The sequence below is a fragment of the Equus przewalskii genome, chromosome 4, assembly GCF_037783145.1.
Source record: "Equus przewalskii isolate Varuska chromosome 4, EquPr2, whole genome shotgun sequence".
Taxonomy (NCBI): domain Eukaryota; kingdom Metazoa; phylum Chordata; class Mammalia; order Perissodactyla; family Equidae; genus Equus; species Equus przewalskii.
The window spans coordinates 36285869-36305159 of NC_091834.1; the positions used below are offsets into that span (position 1 = coordinate 36285869).

The window sequence follows — 19291 nt, forward strand, 5'->3', positions numbered from 1 at the left end:
ACCTAAAAGGAGATATTAACAACAACACAATAATAGTAGGGGACCATAACACCCCGCTTATGTCAATGGATAGATCATCCAGACAGAAAGTCAGTAAGGAAATAGTGGATTTAAACAAAAAAGTAGACCAGATGGATTTAATAGATGTATATGGAACACTCCATCCAAAATAGCAGAACACACATTCTTCTCAAGTGCACGTGGAACATTCTCAAGGATAGACCATGTGTTGGGAAACAAGGCAAGCCTCTATAAATTTAAGAAGACTGAAATCATATCAAGCTCTTTTCTGACAATAATGTTATGAAACTAGAAATCAATTACAAGAAAAAAAGCTGGGAAAGTGACAAATATGTGGAGACTAAACAAGATGCTACTGAACAACCAATGGATCCTTGAAGAAATTAAAGGAGAAATCAGAAAATATCTGGAGACAAATGAATGAAAATACACCATACCAACTCATATGGACTGCAGCAAAAGCGATCCTAAGAGGGAAATTCATGGCAATACAGGCCCACCTTAACAAACAAGAAAAATCTCAAATAAGCAATCTTAAACTACACCTAGCAGAATTAGAAAAAGAACAAAGCCCAAAGTCAGCAGAAGGAGGGAAATCATAAAAATTAGAGAGAAATAAATGGAATGGAAACAAAAAATACAGCAGAAAGGATCAATGAAACAAAAAGACGGTTCTTTGAGAAGAGAAAGAATATTGACAAAACCTTAGCCAGACTCACTAAGAAAAAAGAGAGAAGGTGCAAATAAATAGAATTAGAAACGAAGAGGAGAAATTCAATGGACACCACAGAAATACAAAGGATTATGTAAAACTATATGCCAATACAAATGACTAAGAAAAACTATATGCCAACAAATTGGACAATCTAAAGAAATGGATAGATTCTTAGACTCATACAACCTCCCAAAACTGAATCAAACAGAAAGAGAGAATCTGAACAGACCAATCACAAGTAAAGAGATTGAAACAGTAATCAAAAACCTCCCAAAAAATAAAAGTCAAGGAACAGATGGCTTCTCTAGAGAATTCTACCAAACATTCAAAGATTTAATGCCTATCCTTCTCAAACTATTCCAAAAAGTTGAAGAAGATGGAATACTTCCTCACACATTTTACGTGACCAACATTGCCCTTATCCCAAAGCCAGACAAGGACAACACAAAAAAGGAAAAATCACAGGCCAATACTGCTGATGAACATAGATGAAAAATCCTCAAGAAAATATTGGCAACCCAAATACAGCAATACATTAAAAAGATACACCATGATCTAGCGGGATTTATACCAGCAATGCAGGGATGGTTCAACATCTGTAAATCAATGAATGTGATACAGCACATTAACAAAATGAGGAATAAAAACCACATGACCATCTCAATAGATGCAGAGAAAGCATTTGACAAGATCCAACATCCATTTATGATAAAAAAAAAAACTCTCAATAAAATGGGAATAGAATGAAAGTACCTCAACATAATAAAGGCCATATATGACAAACCCACAGCCAACATCATACTCAACAGGGAAAAACTGAGTCATTCTTCTGAGAACAGGAACAAGACAAGAGTGCTCACTCTTGCCACTCTTAATCAACATCATACTAGAGGTTATGGCCAGAGAAATTAGGCAAGAAAAAGAAATAAAAGGAATCCAAATATGCAGTGAAGAAGTGAAACTCTTACTGTTTGCAGACTACTTGATTTTATATATAGAAAATTAAAGAATTCATCAGAACACCATGAGAAATAATCAAGAACCACAGCAAAATTGCAGAGTACAAAATCAACTTACAAAAATCAGTTGCGTTTCTATACTCTAATAACAAACTAAAGAAAGAGAACTCAAGAAGACAATCAATTTACAATCGCAACAAAAAGAATAAAATATCAAGGAACAAATTTAACTAAGGAGGTGAAAGATCTATACAATGAAAACTATAATACATTATTGAAAGAAATTGATGACAACATGAAGAAATGGCAAGATATTCCATGCACATGGATTAGAAAACTAAATATAGTTAAAATGTCCATACCACCTACAGTAATCTATAGATTCAATGCAATCCCAATCAGAATCCCAATGACATTCTTCACAGAAATAGAACAAAGAATCCTAAAATTCACCAGGGACAACAAAAGACCCCGAACAACTAAAGCAATCCTGAGAAAAAAGAACAAAGCTGGAGGCACCATAATCCCTGACTTCAAAATATACTAAAAATAACCAAAACAGCATGATACTGGTACAAAAACAGACACAGAGATCAACAGAACAGAACTGAAAGCCCCAAAATTAAACCACACATCTACAAACAGCTAATCTTTGACAAAGGAGCTAAGAACATACAATGGAGAAAAGAAAGTCTCTTCAACAAATGGTGCTGGGAAAACTGGACAGCCACATGCAAAGAAGAAAAAAAAAAACCTTTTGCCATGCACAACAATTAACTCAAGTGGATCAAAGACTTAAAGGTAATTCCTGAAACCACAGAACTCCTGGAAGAAAACAGAGGTAGTACACTTTTGACATCAGTCTTAGAAGGATCTTTTTGAATACCATGTCTACTCGGGCAAGGGAAACAAAAGAAAAAGTTAACAAATGGGACTTCATCAGACTAAAGAGCTTCTGCAAGGCAAAGGAAACGGGATCAAAATGAAAAGACAACCCACCAACTGGGAGAAAATGTTTGCAAATCATATATCTGACAAGGGGTTAATCTCCAAAATACATAAAGAACTAATATAACTCAACAACAAAAACACAAACAACCCAATCAAAAAATGGGCAGAGGATATGAGCAGACATTTTTCCAAAGAAGATATACAGATGGTCAACAAGCACATGAAAAGATGTTCAACATCACTAATCATCAGGGAGATGCAAATCAAAACTACACTGAGATATCACCTTATACCTGTTACAATGGTTATAATCACCAAGACAAAAAACAACAAACGTTGGAAAGGATGCAGAGGAAAGGGAACCCTCATACAGTGCTGGTGGGAATGCAAACTGGTGCAGCCACATGGAAAACAGTATGGAAATTCCTCAAAAAACTAAAAATAGAAATACCATATGACCCAGCCATCCCACTACTGGGTATTTACCCAAAGAACTTGAAATCAACAACTCAAAGAGACTTATGTTCACTGCAGCATTTTTCACAATAGCCAAGAAGTGGAAGCAATGCAAGTGCCCATTGACTGATGCTTGGATAAAGAAGACGTGGTATATATATACAACGGAATACTACTCAGCCATAAAAGACAAAATCATCCCATTCGCAACGACATGGATGGATCTTGAGGGTGTCACGTTAAGGAAAATAAGCCAGACAGAGAAAGATAAACACTATATGATTTCACTCATGTGGAAGATAAGCAAATACCTGGACAATGAAGACAGATTAGTGGTTACCAGAGGGGAATCATGTTGGGGGGTGGGCATAGGGGTAAAGGGGCACATATATATGGTGACTAACAAATAATAACGTACAAGTGAAATGTCACAATGTTATAAACTATTATGACCTCAATAAAATTTTTTAAAAAAAGAACAGAACACAACCATGTGGGATCTATTACAGATATGCAAAGGCTGGTTCAACATTTGAAAATCAATCAACCCTATCAATACTGTAAAAAACAAAAATCACAGAATCATATCAATTGTTAGAGAAAAAGGGCAGGGAAAGCATCACCTTATGCATCTTATTCATCACCACTTTCTCAATATGTAATAGCAGGCACTTCCAAATGTTAGTGAATGGATGAATGAAGGCTTTCCACATCAGGTATTAACAACCCTCTATAACAGATGATCAGAACCCAGAGAAAGAGGGATTAAAAGTTATTAGTTAGTGAAAATGAGCACATTTTAACCATATACCTTTCCTCCTGTGAGTAAAAGGGCTCCATTTCGAAGTCCTGCTACAAGGGACATCAACTGCCGAGACAAAGGGCGTCCCAGGAGGCTATGTGTGATGTGCTCCAAGGAGGACACGCCTAAGGAATTCACCCCTCTGCAAAATACACAAATTGTTGCACGATAAAACACTGAAGCAGGATAAAATCTAGCTACAAAAAATTCTGAAACTTTCCTTCCCAGGCTAGTTAATGATTTTTAAAAGAGTAAAATCTTAGAAATTCTCCCTAACTTTAAATTATTGAATTAATGCCAAATCTGAGTCACAGCTTTTAAAACTAGTTTTATTACTTTCAAACATATGCAGTAACTGAAACTTGTGTCCTAATAGGATTCCTTAAGGAGTTTGTCTTAACATACACAAACACCTCCCTTAAAATGATTTTAGTTTGGTAATCAACATGATCATTACTGGGTGCTTTTGAAGTCTTAGAATAATTGAAGACTTCTTTCGTCTTAAACATCACCTCTGAAACCCACATTTCAAACTGTAGATTATGCAAACGTGAACTTCAACCTACTTCCTGACTCTGACTACCACTTCATCTCTGATAAGTATCGTTAATTCCTAAAATCAGAGTCGGAACTAAAGAGATTTTACTTCATACATGAATATTATGCTATATTAAAACATTGTTACTTTATGGTTTAATCCTTTTACTAAAATATTTACAGATTATACTATTATAGGCAATCAAATCACTACATCTATTAAAAGCATCTGTGAAGAATTCTAAGAGGTAATGTTTATATAAGATTCTCATATTGTAGAAGAGATAAAGAAATTAAGAGGAGTTTCTTTTCAGATTTGTCTTAAAAGTTGAGGTAAACACAAATAATCCCAATTATTACATTAATAAGATAGTGAAGGAATAACTTAATTTGAAATATTTTTAAACATTCATCTAATGTTTTCCGATTTAATTTTTTTTTTTTTTTGAGGAAGATTAGCCCTGAGCTAACATCTGCTGCCGATCCTCCTCTTTTTGCTGAGGAAGCCTGGCCCTGAGCTAACATCCGTGCCCATCTTCCTCTACTTTATATGTGGGACGCCTACCACAGCATGGCTTGCCAAGCGGTGCCATGTCCGCACCTGGGATCCGAACCAGCGAGCCCCGGGCTGAAGAGTGGAACATGCGCACTTAACCACTGTGCCACTGGGCCGGCCCCGTAATTTTTAAAATAAGTTTATTAACTCTAGGAATTATTGTTTTATTCAAGCTCAGATGATCCAGGTCATATCTAGTTACTTTCTTCTCACAAATCAAATCTCAAAGTAAAATTTCTAATAAGCTTCAGACTTTCTTATCTAAGAAGACAAGACAAATTACTAAGCTAGGTGTGAAAACAGAAGCAATCCTTGAAAAAATATCTACTAATGCATTAGTAAGATTATTCAATGACATGAATATCTACTTTAATATTTACACAAAAAAACCCTGCCAGAGATAACGTCAAACATGGCTCTAAACATGCTAGTTTGGCCATAACTTCTTACCCCAAGCAGTTCAGCTTTAAAAAAGGAAGAATAAAGTCAATTTCCTCACTGTTTTCTTCTTTTACCATAGGATCCAGAAGGACCTATAGTAGCAAGGAAAAATCAGTTTTACATTTCAAAGTTACATCTTTTGCCTGTTTTTCTTGGGTCGCAGGAAACTGAATTGCTGATTCTGTCATACCAGAAAGAAAAGATACATTATGCATACAAGATCATTACTTAAAATAGCCTTGATAATAATAATTTACTTATCCAAGGAACATAAACATTTATGGTTAACAAGCTGTAAAGAACATCGTCTCCTTAAGACATTTTACAGATATATCTTTATTTGCAATTTTAATTTGTGTCACATTTATTCTTCTCACAATTCTTATATTTGTATCTTCTCTGAATGGTATTCCTTCAAGTATATTTCAAAAGTAGAGAAACAATGTCTAGTTCCAAACCACTGAAATTTTAAATGACTAGAGCATCTTCAATTCTTTAAGGACAAGAGTGCATATCATAATTAAAACATAATATTCTAAAAGACCATTTTAAAATACTTCCGGAAGAAAAGTGATTTGAAAAGTAATTTTGTGAAGAGTTGAAAATTTAAGAATTGCCAAAATAATACGGGTTGTGCAGCAAAACTGCAAGTAAAAATATGAATTTAAAAAATCAAAGCCCTAGAGCTGTTTTTCTTTGTTTCAATACTAGAGGAATTTTAAATGATGACCCATTTGCCAGTTAACACAATCAATTCTATTCTTGAAACTTCATTCTGCTGAGGTATTCATTTTAAATTTAGGATAAATCAATAATTTGTTTGGATAAGTTAAAGAGACTATAGAATAAAATATTTTAAATCAAGTTATTCCTTACTCTTATCATTTGAGTTTCTAGTACACTTTAAGATGTAAGGTCTTACAGGTAAATTCACACTTTGTTATCAATGAAAATACTATTTCATTAAATATTCAATACTATGTAATTACTTGTATCGTGGTCTTCTGCAGCAGATTAGCACTCAACAGAAAAATATTGTTTTCTTTTTCTTTTTCCCAGGAATGAACTATATTCAGAGAAAACTCCTTCAACCCTATTGAAAAGAAAGTAATAAATGTAGAGTTAGTACTAAAACTGAGATGAGATAATTTATGATTTTAAATTTCAAATTTATTTAAATTTAAATAAAGACATTCTTTGATATGCAAAATCTACTGTTTATCATTATGATGTTTCCTGTTCACATGTGTCACAAGTTGGAAAAAAATTAAACATTTTATGACTTCTTCAGTAGGAAAAAATATCAAAATAGCCAAATTTACCCACCATCTTTAATTCTCAGCTTAACATACTCTTCTCCTGATATTACCAAAGGAAGCGCGGTAGTAGTAGATTGCTGGAGCCACGAACAGAATGCAGTTCTTATGTCTTCTTCACTTACATCTTCAGGCTGCCAGAGAAAAGGAAAGAACAGTGGTGAGTTATCCTCATACCTGAACTTAACCTTAACATCCTTATTTTAACGCTTTATCCTGCTAATAAAATGTAAATCTTATTACAAAACCAGGAAGGATGTTCATATTCTATAGGCACAGATTTGGGATTTGACATTACAGTACAATGAGTACTATGTAGCCGGAAGAAACATTTACACAAGTGGCAAAGTTTTAAATGGTTTTTCCTTTTCTCCATGCCCAGTGATACACATACCATAATTCTGCTCATTCGATAATCATTTCAACCCCATTCTCCTGCCTCTCTCTACTAGAGAAGTGGAAAAGGAAACTGCCTGCTTCCCAGCTTGGAGCTGTGTGTGTGTGCGTGCGTGCGTGTATGCATGCACGTGCCTGCACGTGTGAACTCTGGCCAATGGAGTATAATCAGCAATCCGTGGGAAGGACCTCTCTTCCTAATTAAAAGGTAAAGAAATCTCGCAAGGAGAAGGTTTCTGTTACGTGCCTTTCCTTCTGCTGCCAGGAATGTAGATGTGATGGCTATTAGTACAGCGGATATCTCGCAGCTAAAAGGAGGAAAGTCATAGGCTAAGGATGGCAGAAGAGAATGACCAGAGGAGACAAGAGCCTTGATGACACGATTTAACCACCTATGAGCTTCACCAAACTTCTCTCTACATGAGAAAAATAAACTCTTTCCACGTTCCAATCACTTTATTTTCTTTTTGTTCTGCCAAGCTGGCCAAAGTGCTGATTTAGTCAATACATAGAGGGTTAATAAATTGTTCAAAAAGTATGAAGGAATTCTGAGAAAAACATCTCTAATTTTTAAATTTTTTAAGTTAAAATTAATCTTTTTAAGCCTATTTGAAATTATAAACGGGAATAACAAAAATCATATAGAAAGATGACTACTATCTGCCTAGGAAAACAAATCTCTATTCCACCATTTATGGGTGGTCCATTTCTGTTCTCTCTCTTCATCCCGAAGTCAAGTTTAGATCTGCTGATTAGCTCTGTTCAGAACTTGATCACTACCAAAAGCAGGCTAAATTAAGAAAAGGCCTCACTTTTCCATTCTTAAAAATCAAAGAAATAGTCAGTTACTTCTTTGGATATTATTAGGTAATGGGATTAAAAACCTAAAGGAAGTCATAAAATGAAAATGAAAACTATTTAAAATCAAGACTTTCAGAATCAGAAAGCAACTCACAGTTCCTTTAGAACAAAACATCCTTCTGTCCTAAGTGATATAATCGGCCCAGAGAGAACTGCCAAGGTCATAAAGCTTCCACTAAAATATGCAACTCAGGACAGAAAGGAATTCTGCAGTAATATCCCATTACTGAGACCAAAACAAAATCTAATGACCAGTGGCTAATTATTTTTGTACATGAGACTTAACTTTTGAAAAAATACCAAGATCAATAACCAAAAAGTTAAAACAGAACTACAAATCACTGTGTACTATTCAGCCAATGTGTTAACTGCTCAGTTACATACTGTTACAGAAATGACAATTATTCTGTTTGTTTTCCTCTTCTCCAGTCAGATAATATAATCTATCTTGTCTGGGTTTTCATCAACTGGAAAGTTGTTAAAATGGTTCTTCCATGACATAATGACCATCATGATCCTGAGGATCCAAAAGTATCATCTGAATTATCACAGAAGGATTAAGTCATGTTTGGAAGTTTTTAAACACATAATACAATAATTTCCTGTGTTATAATTCTCTGAGAAGTGGTAACCTAAACTGGTACAGATGATAATCCTCCATTAAAAAGATTTTAAAATTGAGTTCAATACCTCATTTCCTGACCATACTAGTTTCTAAAGAATTAAGAGTAGAAAAGTAAAACAGTCTAGCACTCTTTTAGGCTGTAATATTAACACTGAAACAACATAGGAGAAATTTTTTAAAATTACATAGATGTAGCAAAAATATCAATCTTTTAAAAGCCAAATTATCCATATTTTCTTGGTATAATATACATAATATGTCTATCACTATTAAAGACTTCTTGGTTTCTCAAAAAGTTAAACACAGAATTACTGTATGATCCAGCAATTCAACTCCTAAGTATATACCCAAAAGAACTGGAAGCAGGGACTGAAAACAGATACTTGTACACCTACATCAATCGTAGCATTATTCACAAGAGCCAAAAAGATGGAAATAACCCAAGTGTCCATGAACAGATGAATGGATAAACAAAATGTGGTAATATACATACAATGGAATATTCTTTAGCCATAAATAGGAACGAAGCTCTGAAATATGCTACCACATAAATCAACCTTAAAAACATGTTAAATGAAATAAGCCAGATACAAAGGACAAATATTGTTTGATTCCACTTATATGAAATACCTAAAATAAGCAAGTTCACAGAGACAATACAGTTTAGAGGTTACCAGGAACTGGGGGAGGAGAGAACGGTAAATTATTGCTAATGGGCACAGAGTTTCTGTTTGGAGTGATGGAAAAGTTTTGGAAACAGTGATGATAGTTGCATACCATTACGAATGTAAATAATGCCACTGAATTGTACACTTAAAAATGGTTTAGGGACCGGCCCCATGGCCGAGTGGTTAACATCGCGTGCTCCGGTTCAGCAGCCCAGAGTTTCACCAGTTTGGATCCTGGGTGTAGACGTGGCACCACTCATCAAGCCATGCTGAGGTGGCATCCCACATGCCACAACTAGAAGGACCCAGAACTAAAAATACACAAATATGTACCGGGGGACTTTGGGGAGAAAAAGGAAAAATAAAATCTTAAAAAAAAAAAAGTTTAAAAAGGATTTTATGTTATATATATTTTACCACAATAAAATAGAAAAAAAATACTTTTTTCCCCTTCTAGCAAAAAGGAATACAAATATTCTTATTACTTAGCTAAAGCAAGTAGAAATTTCACAACACATGAAAAACAACTGTGACATAACATAAATTTGAACTCACTAAATTTTCTCTAGGTCGTAAATTTAGAGATCTTGGAATTTTAGGAGTAATTTCCACTGGAGTTATTCTGACTACCGCATGCATTTCTATATTTAGTCTCTTTCTCAGGTCATATGGAATCTGAAATTTAAAAATAAACAAAAATATAAGTATGTTCCAAGCTTCATTAAAAATATTCCATACTATAAACTTCTATGAATTCAAGTGAAATTACAGAAACTATCACGATTCATAGGTGCAGGCATTGTTATCACAAGCATTTCAATTTTTCCCCTACATTTCTTTCTTTTTACATCCTCTTCATAATGTGATCAATCAATTTTGATCTCTCCAGTCCAGCTTGAGTATCTTGTGGCAACAACTGCCAGTACTGCCACTCTCCACTGCCCGTGGTGCCCAGCCTTTAAGGCAGAGCAGGAAGTGCAGACTCCTCACTGCTCTCTTCCGTGGTCCCCCAGCCTCCACCATCAGCACTTCCTCACCCCATCCTCACCATACAATTTCAAGGACATAAAAGGGTATTCTTGTCTAACGGGAGAACCATTAATAGAAACAGATAAATCCTAACAAGTTCAGCATTAGACATTTCAATTTTGAAGAAGTAGTGGGAACTCCTAAACTAAGAGTTTGGAGGTAACAGAAAATGAGCCAATCGTCAGAATTTTAGAAAATGATGTAAGCCAGTGAGATTAAAACTTTATAAGTTGCCTGCATATAGGTCATAAGTAAAACTGTGGAAGTAAAAGAAATCTACAAAGCAGGCCCCTTCCCCTCCTATTCTTCTTGCCTAACAATTTTTTCCCTTTATCACCACAAAGTCTCATTTCACAATGGTTCAAAACTAAGTTCAAATAAAAGCAGCTGGTGACTCATTTCACATAAAATTTAGCATTAATATTTGAGGTCAGGATGAGAAGGTGGAACACTAGTTGCTCCATCTCCTCTTCCATTTCCACACACAAGTTAAAGAGCTGATACCAGCAGGTTAAGCAGCTTCTGCGCACTCGCCAACCCAGGCGCCACCACAGGCAGCAGGAAGGTCATCTCACGCCGTGGGTCTCTCACTACACCAGGCCTTTCCCCTAGTATATAAAAGTCCTTCCTTTGCTTTCAAGGACTTGAACAAATTCTCAGATCCTAAAGACTTGCGGCTCTATAGGGCACTCCATGCTAAGCATGAACTCGAGCCAGCCTCCCTGGTTTTGAATCCTAGTTCTACTCACTAGCTATGTAACCTCAGTCAAGTAATTTTGACCTCTCTGGGCCAGTACCTATCTAGGCTTACACCTGTCCAAGTTTACCTAGCCAGAAAATACACAATCTTTACCCAAACAAGCACTTTACCCTGCAATCAGAAATGTGTCCCCACAGGAACTTAAGACATTATTTCTTATTATACTGGTTTTTAAATTATATATAAAATACTATTCTAATTCATAATTTGAGGAAGTCCAAACAACATGAAATTATTACCTCCCTAATAATGAAATTTATACTAACCCAGACTTTCCCCAGATGGAGAGCTTCTACATTTTTGGTGTATTTTATGGTATTCTTCAATTCCTCAAGTCCATTCCAGACTACCTGTAGCACACAGGCCTTACCAGCTTCTTGACTATGGTCTGAGCTAATTTGTTTTTGATCTAGTGGTTCTGACACCTGCTTCTCTTTCTCAGGTGACAGGACATTCTGCCTTGTTTTACTTTGCTGTTGTTTTGGAGAAAGTAGCTTAACCAGCTTTCCATAGGTCACAGTAAAGTTGGGCTCCAGATCAAAATATTCCTGGTCCCACGGAAACACATGAATGGCATAGTGTTTGTGAAACATAGAAGTTGCCGATGCGTGACATATACTAGGAGGCTGTGATTTGCATACTCTGAAAACATTGTCTAGAGGAACAACTTTGGACTGCATATTTTTGAATGCATTGATTTCAGTTAAACCCCAGGATGTCTCTTGTTTCTTCTCAGACCCAAAAGAAAAAATGCTTCCTATCATAGTCCACAAGCTTGGTGTTGATGACGGGTCAATTGTAACCTCTGAATGTGTTTCATTAGATTCAGTGACTCCTATAGTATTTGATGGAAGTTGCCTGGTTTGAAGTTCTTTTGTCAATCCCTTTTGGTCTCTTCCATAATTATGAAATTTTCCACGTGCGTCATCTGCTTTTGAAAATGTGTTCTCTTTGGCTTGGCGAGTCTTTGGCTGAACAAGGAGTTGGGTGTCAGTTTCCAGCCTTCCATAAGTAGCAGTTGGTATTAGCGCAACTGTGTGAGAAATAAAGCTCATTAGTGCACATTCACTTCTGCTATGGATGCAACGCTATGATGTAGAGGATGATGGCAAACACTGTAACAGCACCTACCAATCTGGAGAAATACGTAAGTTTGTTGATCAACCCAAACAGGAAAAACGGCTTTTGGAAAAACTATTCGAATTTGATCTAGAAGATGCTGTTCAAGGGAAGCAGCATGCAGCTCCTAGAACCAACAAACAAAAAGATCAATTCCCTTCACATTTCATCTGTTCCATGTCTCGTAAGAAAATCTCAATTCATTCCTATAACTCAAATCAACTCAGAAAATATAATGAAGCTCGAAAATCTAAAGACACTAATATTTTGAAGTAGTTTGACATTAAAATGGTATAGTTCTCATTTTGTTTTCTTTACCAGTATCTCCCAATCATCTGCTGAGACAGGTTCCACCTCAACTTGCTGACAAGACACCACATGGGAACATGGCTTGAGAAACACCTGGAAAAAATTTAAATGTAAAACTACTTTCAAAAGACTTTTTCGTATCGCTAGAAAATAGGTTCTCTCTTTAGGCAAGTAATTAAGAGTGAGTGTGGGTGTTTGTGTTTGTGTGTGTGTGTTTTGTGTCATTCTTCATTTAACAAATATTAAGTACTTATTCTTTGTTAGGCCTTGATATAGTCAACATTTTAGGAAAAATTGTTTCACAACTAATCATAGAATAAAGGAAAATATATCCAAACACAACACGTGGGGGTTTTTTGGTGGTTGTTTTTTTCTTTTGGTGAGGAAGATTGGCGCTGAGCTAACATCTGTGCCAATCTTCTTCTGTTTTGCATGTGGGATGCCACCATGGCAAGACTTGATGAGTGGTGTGTAGGTCCACACCTGGGACCCAAACCTGTAAACCCCACACCACTGAACCAGAGCGTGAGAACTCAACCACTATGCCACTGGCCAACCTTCACAACACATTTTTTAAAAAATTAAATAAATATAACCATTAACAAAAGAAATGTAATTTAAAAAATGCAAGAAGAAACAACGTCATCAAGTCATGGCTTGATCTAGTATTTACATACTCTATTATTTCCAGAAGCTTTGCAACTGTTTATTTTATAACTAACTTCAAGCCACGCTGCTTCGAAAAAAGTAAAAAACACAGTGAAATAAAGATCAGAGCCAATTATTTAGAAGTATAATCATGCACAGCTAACAGTAAAGTAAAACAAGTGTCTCCTCTTCCACTCTACAGGTATATACAAAATGCTGGTGTGTCTCAAGAAGCTGGAATCAACCATCTTGCTTTCTTTCCCTTTCTACAGGCATTTCTGTGGATTAGAGGTACAATCCAAAGCCACCAAGTATTAAATGCTTCAAGTAACCAGCCCGTCCTTCTCTGCTTTTGTGGATTGGAGCAGAATTTCACCAAGTGCCTCATCAGGTTCCTCAGAGAATTTCCCTTCAATACCTCCCACAGACCCATTTTGAAAGGCGTGATTCTGAGGAACCACAAAGCAGCTCCCGTCCATCAAGAAGCTAGAGTCTTGGGTGATTCAGTCCACTTTCTGTTCCGTTCCTATCGAAGATTCTTTGGAGACACTCCCTTAGTGGTATTGTTACAATACAGAAGATCTGCAGAAAATCAGGTAAAAGTTCAGTTTGAAGCAAATGGGAATTAACAGCAAGTAGGACTGTTCAGAGAGCTGATGAAGACACGAAGATCAGGAACAGGAAGCTGACGTTTCCCACAGGTAAGTGCCACATACTCAAAGAGAGCAGAACTGTAACTTGCTATGCAGTCCTGGGCAAAATATTCCATCTCCCTAGGTTTGTAGAGCAAGGCACCAAAGTTAGTGATTTCTAAGGTCACTCTGTGGCTAAAGTTTTAAGATTCTAGCAAAAATTTAGGGTAAGCAAAGGACTAGTGCTAGACCTATGAATTTCTCACCAGAGCCATATTCTCATTATCAAAAACATGTTGGGGGCCAGCCCCATGGCGGAGGGTTAAGTTCAGCATGCTCTGCTTCAGTGGCCCAGGTTCATGGGTTCAGATCGTGGGCGTGGACCTACACCACTTGTCAGACATGCTGTGGCAGTGAACCACATATAAAATAGAGGAAGACTGGCACAGACGTTAACTCAGGGCTAATCTTCCTCAAGGAAAAAAAAAAAGCATGAACAAAATCAGTCTGTGTTCAAAACAAGTTAAAAAGATGTGATAACTCTTGTGTACTGTTGTGGGCACTGGTAATAGAAAGCAATTTAGCCCTATTTATCAAATTTTTAAATGCATAGCCCTCTAGATTTGGTAATTCAATTTTTTTCATTCCATGTGTGTATATACACATATATATATACACACACACACACATGTTCAATTGTTTGTGATATGTTTGCAACGTGTGGAAAGGTATCTCTGATACAGTTTGTGGGGAAAAAATTGCCAAAAATATGTATCATCTCATTCTTCAAATATAAATGTCTATTGAGATCCCAACATATAGTACACACTCATTCTGAGGCTGAGGTTACAGAAAGGGAAAAATATTTTCTACTTTCAACTGTAAAATATTTGTAATGAATATGTATTGCTTCCGTAGTTCAAAATATTTAAAAAGGAATAAATTGGTGAGTATAATAGAATGAAAAAATAGATATGAGACCTCAAGCTTTGGAGTTTGCAATCTAAGTACATTAAATTCATAGGCAAGACAAAAATGGAAAAATAATAACCCTCTGTTGTAGGATAGATTTATTTAAATCAAGTATGACCCTGGCAGGTTAGAAAATCTGTTGCAAACAAATGAAGTTCAACAATACTAAGTAAAATTTAACAATTCATAAAGCAAAAATAATTGCACAAAAACAAAATCAGGGAACCTGAAAAGTGTGTAAAATAGATAGCGGAATACAAAATCAACTAGGGAGCATGGCGGACTACAAGATAATGACTTAACAATGGAGTATGTAGTCGACTTGACTATCCTGGACTGATTATAGTAGCACACAAGTTAGGTATCATCTCACGCCCTAAAAAAAATAAATCTGAACTTTTAATTTTATTTCCATTGCCATATTATGTGACATTAGAAAACAGTTGTTATCATCGCATTTTGTGCTTACCTGTTCTCCATTTGAGAGTCCAAGTTTCTGACCAACTTGTCTGTTGATTTCAGCCACATTTTCACCTTGATCACTGAAATGCCTGCCTTCCACCCAGCTCAAGAATGCAGGCTGGTGACCCCAGGCTACTTCTATAGCTTGATTCTATTTATTCAAGAAATAAGAAAGGGGAGGAGGGAAGAGTTTTAAAAGTTTTTACATGCTTTTCTGGATTCACATAAAAGATAAACTCTTACTGCAATCAACACATACAAAGAGAGTTCTATAGATAGCTGATAGCTGTCTGTTATTCACTTTTGTCATAGCATTTAAAAATCATTTCCAACACCCAATGCTGGTCATGCTATGGATAAAACCAATACCCTTATATTCTCATGACGGCATTATAAACTGATTCAACCACTCCAAAATTCAAAATAGCAAAGAGGTAGCCAATGAACTTACACAGCCCCTAAACCATATGTATATATTTGAGTATTTATTCTGAATTAATGATTCAAAGAAGAAAAAAATTACACCAGAACATATCTCTGCAGTATTCTCTATTACAGTGAAAACTCAGGACTCTCTTAAATGTCTATCAATAGGGAAATCATTAAACAAGCTAGAAATTTACTATTTTAGTTTGGGCCAATAAGTAGAAACAAATATCATGATCATTAAAAATGTCACAGTTTTTGTTAGGAGAGTAATAAATGCACATGGTAAAAGCACAGAAAGTACAAAACCATAAAACGTGAAGGCAGGTCCCTGTTCCCAGAGGCAGTTACTGCTAATAGCTTCTGACGTACACTTCTAGAAAGTCTATATTATACAGCTTCTTAAATAATAATTTTAAAAGTTCTTAAATAATTTTAAAATTTTAAAATAATTTTAAAAGTATGGAAACATATTTATAACTAAAAAAAGCAAAATATAGTTTATTTACATTATACAAAATATGTAAGTTTGTGGCTAAGGACTAAAAAACAATGTTTTCTTTGATTAAAGAATTACAAACTCATTATAGAAAGCTTGGAAAATATAAAAACTTTGGGGAAAAAAAGGAATTACTGATATTCCCTCCACAAAAAGAAAACCACGTGAATAATTTTGTCTATTCCCAGCTAATCCTTTTTTCTATCTGCAAGTTAGTTTTTTACATAGTGGTGTATTATAGTCATGATTTAGTATCCTTTTCCCCCACTTAACATTGTATCATAAGCATTTTCATACATATATCATTTTTTAAACAAAATGTAAGGATTTCATTAATAGCCATCAACATTTACCATCTCAGGAAGTTTTAGTATTACTAAATTCATTTATTTATATCAAAATAAGTTAATTAAATTTAAATGATTAAATATTAAATTCATTCATTTACATCAAAACTGGTAAAGGCTGCTTATTTTGTTTCTTTAAACAGGACAAATTTCAAAGGATGGTGGAGCCACTTCTGAGGCAATATAATGTACTTTAATCATGTTATTAAAATGTTATTAAAACTTTGTATACAAGAAAGTCACCATGTATCACTTAGTTGTGTAATTTTTCTCACAGTTCTTCACAAGAGAGTCCAACTGGTCTGGCTGACAAAAATCTTTCTGCAGACAACAGTGTGATACAGTAGAAAGAGCCCTAGGTTTGGAGTCAAAAGCCCTAAGTTACCATGTCAGCTGTAAAGCGTGAGCTGAGGTTACAAGAGTGAAGGTGACCAACCCCTCAGGTGCCTTCCAAGAGGTTTCATCAGTCAGTGATGTACAAGCCAGATCAATTCCCCCATTTCATATGAAGAAACTTTTAAAACCAGAGAAGTTAAATAAGGAAATACGAAATACATTAAGACATATCAAAAAGGAGAATTCTACCCACTCACTGGAAAAATAAAAAATCAACTTTATTAAACAGGAAAAATACTTCAATTATTCATGTGGTCAAAATGTAGTAAGCAGCTCCATAAACTCATAACATATGTTCAGATGGATTTAGTAAACTTTGCAAACTAATGTTCTGAGTTCATTCTTATGTCAAAAACTTCTCACTAGAACCACAAAGCTCCTGGGCGCTCAGGCAGAGAGGAGAAACCAACAGACTGGAGAGAAAGGAGTCTCTGTTCCAGGAGACTAACCGACAAATGACTGACTACCTGCTTTTGCCCAAAGCTGTGTGTAGGCCTTGCTTGCTCAGCAATAACCTACATGCCCTATTACAACTATGTGTCCTCCTGATCCTCTTCTGGGCAGGAAACCAACCATCTGGGATGGACTGGCCAATCCGGATCTTAACTTACCTCACTCAAAGAACATCATGTCTTGAAGGAACACAAAGCCCTTCCACGTGAGCTGCTGTTCCTGTGAACGCTGGTTATATCAAGGAAAGTCCCTGTTGGCAAGCCTGTAGCCTCTGTCCCCTACCTTTATAAGCAACTCCTCCTCTGCCCACGTAGCAGGTGCACAACTCTGACGAGCCAGCCATCTCTGGACACTCCCTATATGCAAGTGTCAATAAACCTGTACATCTCGTACGCCATCTCCAGGTCTTGTCTTTTGTCGCTCCACTACCTATCTTGCACTGCTTGCACAACTGGGTGTGCGGCCAGACACTGTGGTACCTGGCCAGATCCTAGGCCTGGGTTATCTCTTGCTAACACAAAGGAAGTGACAAATCTATACCTGCCCATTTACGGATGGTGATTTATGTTCATTTGTTTGCATTCAGTGTAGATACGAATCCTTTCCCCCATTTCAGCAATCAGAGCAAGCCCTGAGCCCAGAGTACAAACAAAGTAACCGAGTTAAAGCAGGGGTTCTCAACTGAGGGGGATTTTGATGCCCAGGAGACATGAGCAATGTCTGGAGATATTGTGGGTTGTCACTACTGCGGGGAGGGGTGCTACCTGCATCTAGTGGATAGAGGCCAAGGATGCTGCTAATCATCTTACAATACCCAGGACAGGCCCCCACAACAAAAAATTATCCAGCCTAAAATGTCAATAGCACCAAGGTGAAGAAACCCTGAGTTAAAGCATCTACTGGGTACCCACCCAGTCCTGAAACAAAGACTTGGATAAACAAAAGAAGACAATACTTGAAACACAGAACCACAGAACAGAGTATAACAAGTGAGATGTGTCACATAGAGCACTGAAGTTTTGAAAAGGAGACAAATGTGGGCAAGAGAGAATTTTTTTTTTTTTTAAATATTTTATTTTTTCCTTTTTTTCCCCAAAGCCCCCCGGTACATAGTTGTGTATTCTTCGTTGTGGGTTCTTCTAGTTGTGGCATGTGGGACGCTGCCTCAGCGTGGTCTGATGAGCAGTGCCATGTCCGCGCCCAGGATTCGAACTAACGAAACACTGGGCCGCCTGCAGCGGAGCGCGCGAACTTAACCACTAGGCCACGGGGCCAGCCCCGGGCAAGAGAGAATTTTAAAGTTACGTGGAGGGGATACGGTTACACAGATTTTAAAGGCATGGAGGGGCCAGCCCAGTGGCGCAGCGGTTAAGTTCGCACGTTCAGCTTCTCGGCCGCCTGGGGGTCGCCAGTTTGGACCCCAGGTGTGAACACAGCACTGCGTGGCAAAAGCCATGCTGTGGTAGGCATCCCATGTATAAAGCAGAGGAAGGTGGGCATGGATGTTAGCTCAGGGCCAGTTTTCCTCATCAAAAAGAGGAGGATTGGCAGTAGTTAGCTCAGGGCTAATCTTCCTCAAAAAAAAAAAAAAAAAGACATGGAATGAGAGAAAATTTTTTAGAGAAGAATAGTGTGAGTATGAGTACACAAGTGGGAGAGAGCTGGGTGAGAAGTAAGAAGGCTAGTCTGAATGAGTTCTAGACAAGAGGGCAAATTAACTGCACACAAACAGTATTGGCCTGGGAATGCCAGTTTCCTTATGTGTACAGAAATGACCTAGATACCTAAGGTCCCTTTCATCACCAACATTCTATGATTCCAGAACAGTGAGTCTCAACTCTTCTGTGCATCCAAGTAGCCTTAAGATACTTTAAAAATTACAGATGCCTGAAGCCCACTCCCGAAGATGCTGATTCAGTAGGTCTGCCGAAGGGC

General features: G+C 36.7%; 1 protein-coding gene across 5 annotated transcripts in view; it reads right to left on the reverse strand.

The window, feature by feature from the left end:
* PEX1 (peroxisomal biogenesis factor 1) overlaps positions 1–19291 on the reverse strand; it is a 52788-nt gene that overhangs the window by 31225 nt on the left and 2272 nt on the right. For 3 of the 5 annotated variants that reach the window (XR_544460.2, XM_008517353.2, XM_008517354.2), the window contains exons 2-10: positions 15243–15386; positions 12531–12614; positions 12225–12339; positions 11360–12126; positions 9860–9979; positions 6765–6888; positions 6428–6531; positions 5448–5530; positions 3914–4046 (exon numbers count right to left, since the gene is read on the reverse strand). Coding sequence is in view for 3 of the 5 variants with exons in the window: in XM_008517353.2 (XP_008515575.1) it covers positions 3914–4046; positions 5448–5530; positions 6428–6531; positions 6765–6888; positions 9860–9979; positions 11360–12126; positions 12225–12339; positions 12531–12614; positions 15243–15386 (1674 nt within the window). In the remaining 2 variants the exon portion in view is untranslated. Of the gene's footprint in view, positions 1–3913; positions 4047–5447; positions 5531–6427; positions 6532–6764; positions 6889–9859; positions 9980–11359; positions 12127–12224; positions 12340–12530; positions 13943–15242; positions 15387–19291 lie in introns of all 5 variants that reach the window. The other 2 variants (XR_011539516.1, XM_070617493.1) reach the window with 1 other exon arrangement.